This window comes from Monopterus albus, unplaced genomic scaffold (genome assembly GCF_001952655.1).
Source record: "Monopterus albus unplaced genomic scaffold, M_albus_1.0 scaffold127.1, whole genome shotgun sequence".
Lineage (NCBI taxonomy): Eukaryota > Metazoa > Chordata > Actinopteri > Synbranchiformes > Synbranchidae > Monopterus > Monopterus albus.
In genome coordinates, this window is record NW_018128007.1 from 1,228,492 (window position 1) to 1,240,036 (window position 11,545).

Here is an 11,545-nt window from a genome sequence, read left to right on the forward strand (position 1 = left end):
GGTGTCAAATGTAAATAAAAACAGAATGCAATGATTTGAAAATCAATAAAAACCAACATTTTATTGAAATTAGTACAAAGACAATGTATCAAACATTGAAACCATAGCCTGAATGCACAGTAAAACGATCAATGCATCACCAGTTCTCTCCAGTACGCAAAAGTGAAGTAAAAATATTGTGAATATGGTGGGTGCCACCTTGGCGTTGTGCAACCGGATTCTGCACAGTACTGACAAAAAGCGGAGTCACGGCATCAGCCTGCCAATCAAAGCTGTCAGGTAATCTGAAATATATCCATTTTTATATAATCAAATCACTTACTGAAAAGAAACCTAGAATAAAAAGAGCACTTAGTTGCCTCAGACTTTCTCTCTGATACCTAATTTTAAATGTCATTTGCTGAGCACATACAGCTGCTGTCCCTAACCTGAAAAAAAAAACAGTATTTGTGGCAGAAACTGACACCTAATATAACTAAGGCTCTTTTACTGACACTGACACTGAGTAGGGAAATTTTTATGTTGATTTTGTCAGACCTCATAATCATAAAATAAAGATCTGATCAGCAGCAGAGTGCAGCCACGAATGACTCTGCATTTAAAAGGTAGCACAGTAGTATGTGGTACAATGATGTTGTTGTTCGATTGTCTGACAAGAGAAACAGGAAAAGATGTAAAGGAGAAAAACAAGACTGGTTTGTGTTATAACAGTATAGATGATCACAGAGGGTGGAAGAGGACTGTAACCAGCTCGTCTGTCCCATTTCTTACTCGATGTTGTCTATGAATCACACTTATGTTGTTTGCCAACTGAAACAAGGTTGACAAAGAAGAGATTCAGACATTTTCCTGTTGTTGCTGAAGACACAGATCTTTGTGTGGATGTAGTATTAAATAATTTTGTAATTGCCAACCCTGACAAAAGAAGCATTTTATTCAGAGGAACTATTTTACACATGTAAATTGGAAAACAACTGCAATGACTTAGCCAATGACAACAGTATTTGTGTGAAAGTAAGAGGAGCAGAGTGTGAGTATGACATCACTGTGTTGTTCTGCTGGTGGTGTTAGTGTAGTGAAAATGCTTACTGTATTATGTTGAATTTACCATGACAGGTAAACATGAAGGAAGTTTTAAGTTTGCATTAACAGCAAATGGCATCAACAAGAAATTCAAACAAGGGCAGATCAAAGAACAGGCAAATCCAAAATAAATTCATGTCTCTAATATAAGCCTGTTTGCTTGTTTGCTGTTTCATTGCCATCAAGGGTTCAACCTTCTCCTGTGATCGGACTGTGTGTATGTGTTCAGTGTAGTGTCAGACTGACCTTAATGTGTGCGTTATCTTTGTCTTCAGGTTCAGATCCCGTCAGCAGTATGAGACTCTGGCTCTTGCCCTCCCTCAGTGACCTCTTGGTCACCTTCAGTCTCCTCTCTCCATATGGAGTCCCTCCCAACTTCATCTCCTTTGTCAGCACACTGCTCCTCTCCTCCACCGTTATAGGGGAAGTGTCCACCGGACTGGGGCTGCAACCTGGCAAGACAGAAACCACCTCTCCTTCCAGGCTGGAAAGCATAGCAGGTGTGATGTCAGGGCTTGTGGTGAGAGTGGGGTAGGAGGGAAGGGTTTCACTGCGAGGTGTTGTCATGGTTAATATCTTGGCAGGTGCCATTACATCCCTTGCATTGCCTGAGGGACAGTCGCTGGTGGCACAAGTTCCTTCTGTGGCGGCAGCATCATTAGAAATGTTAGCATCTTCCAATGACCGTGCCCCTCTCTCCTTCTCTCTCTCTTTGTCCCTCTCCTTCACCTCCCGGGCGGGTCGAATGAGATCTACAATGGAGGTCCTTTTGACTTTCATGCACTCTCCTCCCTCTCCCCCTCCTCCCCCCTTGATGGCTCGACCTGTTCGAGCCCTCTTGAAGGCAAAGAAGTCGCCAAACTTTTTCTTTATGTTTTTGGTGGGAAGTGTGGCCATGGTGGAGGTAACAGAAGAGGGAGCGGGGGGGGCAAAGGATGTAGAGGAAGGTGGAACATCAGTGGAAGTCAATGATGTGTCAGGACATGGGACGGAGGGAGAGGTGACAGTGGTGGCGGTGGAGAAGGTGATATTCTCAGATGAAGTGGAAAAAGGGGTTGAGGCTGAGGGGGCGGGGCTTGGCTCTGGGGGAGTGGCATGAACAGGGTCTGACTCCTCCCACCAGCCTTTTCTGCAGCAGGGAGACAGCAGAAGGAGCAACAGACAAGAAGAGACACTCAGTACTACAACTACAGGACTCAAGACACATGCTCAGTTCAGGTAAGGTCATGAAAACAGCACACAGAGTGTCTATGGACAAATAGACAAAACATAAATGTCGATTATAAAGAAACCATAAAAGATATCAAGATGATTTTTGCACCATTGGTAGCTGAACGTCTCACGAGTTGAATAAAGTTGAAATGGTGTTTCTAGCCCAAGGTATGCCGGAGACATTAAGCTTCCAACTTTGCCCCATTCATTTCCAATGGGGAAAAATATGATGAAAAAATCTGAATAGCCTAAAAAGTATAGATGATCATGGCCTCTTTAAAAGACAAAAGATCAGAAAGGCACCAGGGCCAGATGGTGTGACCCCCTCCTGCCTGAAAGTGTGCACTGATCAGCTGGCCTCCATCTTCACACTTATCTTCAACAGGTCACTGGAGCTGTGTGAACGACTACAGACCTGTCGCCCTGACATCTGTAGTTATGAAGTCCTTTGAAAGACTGGTGTTGGCCCACCTGAAGGACACCGTAGACCCCCTGCAGTTCGCCTATCAGGCAAACAGGTCAGTGGACAATGCAGTGAACATGACACTGCATTACATCCTGCAACACCATGCATGGGCCCTGTTTGTGGACCTCATCTTGGCATTCAACACCATCATCCCGGACATGCTCCACTCCAAACTGACCCAGCTCACTGTGCCTGCCCCCACCTGTCAGTGGATTACCAACTTTCTAACAGACAGGAAGCAGCAGGTGAGGCTGGGGAAAACCACATCCAGCACCCGGACAATAAGCACAGGCACCCCCCAGGGATGTGTGCTCTTCCCTCTGCTGTTTCCACTCTACACCAATGACTGCATCTCGAAGGACCAGTCTGTCAAGCTCCTAAAGTTTGCAGATGACACAACGGTCATTGGTCTCATCCAAGACAATAACAAGTCAGCCTACAGACAGGAGGTTGAACAGCTGGTCCTGTGGTGTAGCCGCAACAACTTGGAGCTGAACACGCTCAAAACAGTGGAGATGACAGCGGACTACAGGAAGAGCCCCCGCCCATCCCCCAATACTTGGCAGCACTGTATCAGCAGTAAAGTCCTACAAGTTCAGTTCCTGGGCTCCACTATCTCCCAGGACCTGAGGTGGACGTCCAACATCAAGACCATCACCAAGAAGGCACAGCAGAGGATGTACTTCCTGCGCCAGCTCAGGAAGTTCGACCTGCCCCAGGAGCTGCTGATACAGTTCTACAGAGGAATCATCGAGTCGGTTCTCTGCACCTCCATCACTGTCTGGTTTGGCTCAGCAACCAAACAGGACAAGTACAGACTTCAGCAGAGCGTTACAGGTCACTGTGCACCAAGACAACCAGGCACAGGGACAGTTTCTTCCCCCAGGCTGTCACTCTGATGAACACTTAACCAATGACAGTATGATTGGACAATAACCCTCAGTGCAATACCTGTAAATATATACATTGTACAGATTATACAAACATGTACAGGTCTCTATTTTTAAGTACTCTATTTTTATCCCTATTTACCTAATTTCAACAAACATTCCTTTGTTGTCTGCATTGTTTGCACTGGTTGTTGCTGTTAATACTGCTGTTTTGTTATATTACACAGCCTTATGCTGGTTACTGTTTGCACATTGAGAGCCAATGTATCTGAGGCAAATTCCTCGTGTGTCCAACACACCTGGCCAATAAAGCTGATTCTGATTCTGATTTGTGGATCCAGCGCTTTCATCGTGTCCCCTAAATGAAAGTTCCTGTTTACCCAAAAATATGGCACTATTTATCAGTCTATTTTATATTTCCCTATTTTTCTTCACCTTTTCATTGTGGAGCTCCATTTCCCTGTGCACTTGTTTACTGAGCTGTAGATTCACTTGGCTTTCCCCAAAAGATTTCAGTGCCATTGCTTGTAAGCGTCTGGCCATCTTGCTGCTGCCTTGGTTAGACAGCTCAAGTTTGCAAACCTAGTGTGGCTCGAAAAACACCAAGTCAATCAATTGCAAATAACAGGCATTCCCAGCAATACAATTTGCAGTGCTCCTTGGACAGGCTTGCTAGCTTCGGGGTTGGCTGACCTTTGCTCACAATGTCCAGCTCATCTTGAAAATGGGTTTGTAAGTATATCTGACTGAATCAATTCCTTCTCCTCTGTCAGCTTTTGTGGGTTGAAAAACAACTATTAAATCTACATGAATAAAATTCAGTTTATGCAGTTCACTACAGATGTGGTTTGGTAGCTCTGACTAGTAACTCTCTGACCATCCAATCAAAGGACGTGAAAATGCCCATGTTATTGTACACCTGCTAGATGCTCCCAGTGTCACCAACTCAAAATCTGATTGGTTAAAGCAACAGTTTCAATGCCACTGATATTAAGCTACAGACACCTGGACTGTTGATTCTGAAGGCCTCAAGGCAGATTTCTTTGACCCTGGCAACACATGATGGCTGAAATATGACTCTCTGGCTCTAACATAAACATACATTATGGGAAGTAACGCAACTAAGAGAAAAGCTATGAAATGAAGAGAATAGACTACTGGGAATAATTTAATACACATTCATGGAAAACATATATTAAAATGTAAGTCAGTGATTCTATTAGTGTTTAGGCCAGCAGAGAAGGCTTTGCTGGCCCTGATGGCCCACCACTGCCAAATACCAACCGAGTATGTAAACCTTTGACCCAGTGTGCTGAGATAAATTTTTTTCTCTACTATTATTCTGACATTTCACATTCTTAAAATGAAGCAGTGATCCTAACTGACCTAAAACAGGAATGTTTCTAGGATTAAATGTCAGGGATTGTGAAAAACTGAGTTTAAATGGATTTGACTGAGGTGTATGGTGGGGATAGCCTTTGGAGACACGTGGCGGGGCTTGCAGACACCTACTAATGAGCATGCAGAGAGAAGTGAAAGTGAGACTGAGGGAGAGTAGGGATGCTTACAGGAAGAAACTGGAGTACAAGCTCCAGCAAAACAATGTATGAACTGTTTAGTCATGGAAAAAGATCTGGTGATCATGGGTTTCAAGAATAAGGGGGATGAGACTGAGGGAACCTTGAGCAGAGCCAGTGAATTGAACATGTTCTTCAACAGATTCAACACAGGACTCCCAGCTGACCCCTCAAAACTAGCAGCTTACACTGGCCTTATCCACAGTCCCCAACCTCTATCACAGACTTAAACAAAGCTCTACCACCACCACACCCAGCAACATGGAGGCTCCCTCTACCTGCCTCACTCTCCTCCCTGTTTTCCAAGAGAGTTCTGGTGCCAAGCAGAGAAGCTGGAAGCCGGAAAGGCAGCTGAGAGACGGAACCAGAAGAGGGCTACAGGTCCTGATGGAGTCAGCCTTGCAGGCCTGTGTTGACCAGCTGAGAGGGATTCTACAGCATCTCTTTAACCTTAGCCTGAGTCAGGAGAAGGTCCTGGCGTTGTGGAAGACATCCTGCTTTGTGCCTGTACACCTCTGACTTTACAACAGCTGTGAGCTCTGTCATCTGCAGAGGTTTTCAGGTGACTGACGTTGTGAGATCAGACTGTTGTTAAAAAATATTTATATCCAAGCTATCATGTCTTACCAGTTTGAAAATCAGCAGTGTGGGTTTGCTCACCACTGTCACTCACTATTTGACTATGTCTACTATTTGAGTAGAGGAAAGGGGTCAGAATTCACTCAATCTTGGCTTTTAGTCATTAGAAAAATTCAATATTGATAAATATGTAAACTTTAGTCCAAACTCTGTCCTTAACAAATATCATTCTTATAATCCAACTGTAAGTCTGTGTGTGTATGCATATGCATGTGCATGCACCTTGTATTGCTTGCACTGAGGAGACCAAACCCTGTTTACACACTCACAGTGTGGGGACTTCTCACTGAACTTAGGGTGACAACTTGATTTAAGGTTAGGGTGAGGTTCAGATTAGGGTAAGGGTTATGGTTAGGGTAACTATCCAGGAAATATAAATTTATTTAAAATCCCCATGAAGAATGAAAACAAACATATATATGTGTGTGTGTGTTAGTTCAACTCACAGGGCATAGTCAGGGAGGATTTTCTTGGTGAAAAACTCCTCTACTCCTTCATCCACTCTGCCCATCCCCTCACTGGTTTCATTCTCTACCTTTGACACTGGCTCCTGTAACAAAAAACACAGCAGTATGTATGCCTTGCATTGTGTGTGTTTGTACGAGTGTGTTTATGTTTATGAAAACACACACCTATTGAGATGAAACAAAAAAATACACAAAAATGCATTCTATCTGTTTTCCAGACCAAAATGTGAGTGACAGCATATTTAACAGCAGTTGTGTAAGATGTTTATGAAGTAGTTCATTAACTTGCATAATCTGCAATAAAATGGAAAAACCAGACAAAATGTGTGGTTTTGATTATGACTTCTTGTTTGAGGAGGAGAGTGAAACTGTATCATTCATTTTGTTTTTGTTCATAGAAATCCAGTTTATAGAAAAGGCAAAGCCACAGCAGATAGAATGGTGGGTGGAGAGATGTGGCCAGGGACCGGAAACTCTGTGGAACAAAGCTAATCAAAACATGCTTGAATCAAAAAATATATAGTCACAGCACTTCCATTCCCCGCATACAAAACAACTTACTATAACACATTAAATCCATAACTTTGGAATTACTTAAAACTAGCCTTTATTTTTGAAAGAGCATTACTCTTCCTTTGTAAATTGGTGTCATAAAAATTAGGCCTGCTTATTAATGTTTTTTCATTTCTTTTTGCAGTGCTCTTGTATATGTTTCATGCATAGTTTGTGCAGTATAATTATTTGCCAGGGCCCACATGAAAGTGAGATGGGGTGTGTCATGGGGCTTATTCTTTATACCATGGGAACATTTCTAATTTAATCTAATTTATTTTATTGTTCCTAGCTCCTTGAGCCTGGGACAGCATCTTCAAGGATGTCCCAAATGTCTTATTCCTCATCTGAGGAGTGAGGAGGCTGTCTGGAGGAGCCATGAACAAGGACACCTGAGAATATCCTTCAAAGATGCTTTTATGCACCAACACACCCTTTATCAGAAATCAGTTGTTGATTGGATGTTTTAGATGAAGGATTGGAGGAAATGAAGTCTCATGTATGTCGACATGTTTCCTTGATTCTTGATTCTGGTGTTTAATCCGTTTTATTTGCCCCAAAGGGACATTGTTTAACTTGTTGTTTTATGCTATTTGTATCTTGATGGAAGTTTTTATTGCTCCGATTTTGGAAATTTGTGTTTTATTCTTGCTTAAGTTTTATTTTTCTAGTATTGTTTTTTAATTGATACATGTGTTCTATTGTGCAGCACTTTGTGCTCCCCGGAGTTGTAAAGTGCTATATAGATAAAGCTTTATTACTGATTCCTCTCTCCTCACATCTTATGTGGGTGGGACTAAGACAAGGAAAAGACACAAGTGAGGGAAATGGATGCAATTAAGGAAATTTGGATTTGCCCAATATATGTGGCCTAAAACATTTTATAAAAAACTTTTAAAAGTTTTAAATTTTCTGTTATTCTATTGTTTTTAGAATTTCTCAGTGAGATAATGTCAACAGCGCCTAGTTGATTAATCAACATCAAATGTCATATAGTCTTAATGGGAACTACAAACAGTGACTGAATCAGAAGACACACAACATGAATAGCCACCTCACACTATGTCATTTTATCACCTAGCTGTCAGCATCACTTGACCCAGGATGGAATAGTCCAGCTTGGTCTGATCAGCTATGATGTGCAAATATAACAATATAATCAGTCCAACAATCATAAACATGTGTTGCCTTCTTCAGCCAAAAGTGTGTCCACCAGATACAGTAACACAAAACACTACTGCAGGCTTAATGGGAACTAAAAGTCACAATCATATTACAACAATAGCTTACAAGTTCTTGAATCAATCTGAAAATATCACTTTTGTTTTAAGGCATATCATGTCCCGACTCCTTATACTAAACTGTATTTCAGACACCAGGTCCAGTGTAATCAGGTCCTTTATGCTTCAAAACTTTGGTTCTCTGTCCGCCCAGTCATCAGTCTGTGCATCTAGCATCTCTACTTGCTCATTCCTATTAAATCACATGGTAACATTTAGGAAAAATGCATTTGTGTCAGTTTAAGTTTGTGCGAGTCGGATGGAAAGAAAATGAGAAAAAGAATCTTCTCAGTATCAGACATAATTAAACAATTTCTTACAACTCTAAAAGCATTCGTTATTATGAAAACTGAATTAATTAAAGTTTCCCCGAACTCTGCTGAATCTCCCACTATGTTGTTCAGACATCCCCAAACTGGATTGTTTCTTCACAGACAAGTTGTAAACCTGTTTAGTCTATGAGAGAAAAGCAATGTCAGTGCAGCTTAAATTTTATTCTGCTATATGAAAAATATGACATTTTATATTAAATCAACAGTGAGTATTGATATGTTTCCCATCCTGTTAAAGTAACTGTAACTAAGTTTAGGCAGACTTAATTTAATATAAAGCATTTGACATAAATGAAACCTTTCGTGCACTGTACAGGTATACAGTATTTGTATTAAACATGATTCATGATATACAATGAAAAGTTCTCATTATTTTCAGACAATTTATAGTTAGAATAAGATCAATAAACTATTATTAGGTTAATCGATAATGAAATTAGTCACTAATTACAGCCCTAGTTTGTTCGAGTAACTTCATATTTTTCTGCCATAGTTTCATGACAAAATTAACGCTGATCCCAAGATGATTAGTCACTCCAGATAAATTGAAATGACATAGCTTTTTGTTTCTCTCATTCATCTTTGTAGTAAAACAAGAAAAACTAGACTACAGAACATAACTGTGTTATAACAAACATACTGCAGTGTTGATATGGTTAGATTTTGGGAGCAAAAAGCATAAGAAAGGTTTGCCAAGGTGTCTAAATAAAAGGACTGATTCAGAAGATAGCAGTCTCCTACGCATGATGCAATATTCTTTGTAGGAAAAGAGTTTGAAACAAACTGTCCATTAACACACTGGCATATTTTTAACCTCAATCCAATCTTAAATCAGTTTTTAATGATCCTCAGTTTATAAGCATTCTCCAAATTTTTGTAACTTTCTAGTATATGCTGACCTTCCACCTGAACAACCTCCTGAGTCACAGCCGCCCCCACAGGTGACCACTTGGGGTACCTTCCCTTAGATATGCTGCTATAGGCCTAGACCAGGGGATTTCAACCAGTGGTCCATGGCCCACTGGTGGCCCTCAAAGGCAGTGCAGGTGGTCCCTGACCATGCAGTCAATAATGTAGATTCACTGTAGGAATGTTTTTAAAAACACATTTCCATGTATTACTTATTGTGCATACTCTAATTCATACAAATACAATTTAGAAAAGCCAAGGTGACATTCAAGGTTAAAATGGTGCTTAGTCTATCCACCCCACAGCACAGCCCCATGGGCTACTTCTTATTCAAAATGGTGATCCCTGGGGCACAATTAGTTGAAATTCCCTGGCCTAGACTGCTGGGGGTCCTCCCATGATGCACTGAGCACGTCTCCATACTTTTATGTACTGTATAATAGTGTAAAATCTAGATCTTGATGGGGAAACAGATTTCAACACAACACCGGCACATTCACAAACTATTCTCTTGTTTTTAGAAAGAGGCTCTCTGGTTTTATCGTTCTGATAATTACAGAGTTATGATGCTTTGTACAAAGTCCAAGTAATGTCCAAAGTGTTCACACTGAGCTAGTGGACATGTTGGCGATATGACTCAGTGTACATTATGGATTCAAAAATGATCAATTTAACATTAAATCTACTAATAAAATAGTTAAATCTACTTTCTGAAGCCGCAGTATCTAAATCTTTGACATAGATGTTTTTTTTAAATGAAAATGACTGCATTAGGGTTAGCTGCTAGTATTTTAGCTGCTCATGTCAAGTGAAAGTGTTTTAATGAAAAGATGAGCATTTCTAGCTTCTGAAAGGTCACAGTGCTTTGCAGTTGAGAGCAAGAATGGGAGTGAGTAGCTCTCTTCAAACAGTAGAGTTTGTAACAGCAACTTAATTTACTGAGGAGAATGAGTGTGTTGTATAATCTCAGCTCTTCCATCTCTCTTTCTCTCTCCGTCATTCAGTGAAAATGTGCCTGTCCTTCATTCTCTGCCAGTTCCTTTACATCCACCTGGGCTTTGGTACAACATGCATGACACTGTCACACAACTGTTTGCATACAAACTCTCCCTCTGCCACTTGCATGCCCCTCCCTTTCTCTCACACACATGTTACCAAGGGGCAACAGAGCTGTCTCCACACACCACCCAGGCACCTACACCATGCATGTGGACGGACATACTACAATATGTCAGTAAATAACGCAACATATATATTAAGTCATAACCTGGTCTGTTCAAGTAAATCTGTGTCAACAACCTTTGACATTCTATCAAAATAAGTTTTGTTATTTACAGCAACTACTTTTGATGTGGTTACGTTGGCATCTTTTGCTCAGTGTTTGGCTGCTCTCTGCTTACCCAGCATGCACGCTGAATGAACAGCAGGAAAGCAAACTTCTCCCATGGGTGTACAAACACACAAGTCAGGGCAATAGCACACTGCATACACCACAGGCCTGACAAGACAGACTAGAGCAGGTGGAAGTAGAGATTTACCAGGCAGTAGATGGGCTGGAGAGATGGTGCAATATGTGGTCACTCCAAAAAACCGTTTTACAGTGAAGATTGATTGACACCTAGAAAACAATCCTGTGCACAGTTGCATGCTGATACATCCACCAGTGCCAAACCCAAGCAGGACAATAAATAGTGTTGGGAAGGAACTAGTTACTGTAATCCATCCATCCATCCATCCATCCATTTTCCTCCGCTTATCTGGAACCGGGTCGCGGGGGCAGCCATCTAAGCAAAGATGCCCAGACTTCCCTCTCTCCAGACACTTCCTCCAGCTTCTCCGGGGGAATGCCAATGCATTCCCAGGCCAGCCGAGAGACATAGTCCCTCCAGCGTGTCCTGGGTCTTCCCTGGGGCCTCCTCCCGGTGGGACATGCCCAGAACCCCTCCCTAGGAAGGCGCCCAGGAGGCATCCGAAACAGGTGCCCGAGCCACCTCAGCTGGCTCTTCTCGATGTGGAGGAGCAGTGGTTCTAACCTGATCTCCTCACACTATCTCTAAGGGTGCGCCTGGCCACCCTGCGGAGAAAGCTCATTTCGGCCGCCTGTATCCGGGATCTTGCCCTTTCGGTCATGACCCAAA

The 11,545-nt window shown here is 42.0% G+C and overlaps 1 protein-coding gene across 1 annotated transcript in view; it reads right to left on the reverse strand.

Moving 5' to 3' along the window:
* carmil2 (capping protein regulator and myosin 1 linker 2) overlaps window positions 1-11,545 on the reverse strand; it is a 104,054-nt gene that overhangs the window by 16,471 nt on the left and 76,038 nt on the right. Inside the window, exons 31-32 of the mRNA XM_020612683.1 lie at window positions 6,314-6,417; window positions 1,330-2,212 (exon numbers count right to left, since the gene is read on the reverse strand). Coding sequence (XP_020468339.1) covers window positions 1,330-2,212; window positions 6,314-6,417 — 987 coding nt within the window. The remainder of the gene's footprint in view (window positions 1-1,329; window positions 2,213-6,313; window positions 6,418-11,545) is intronic.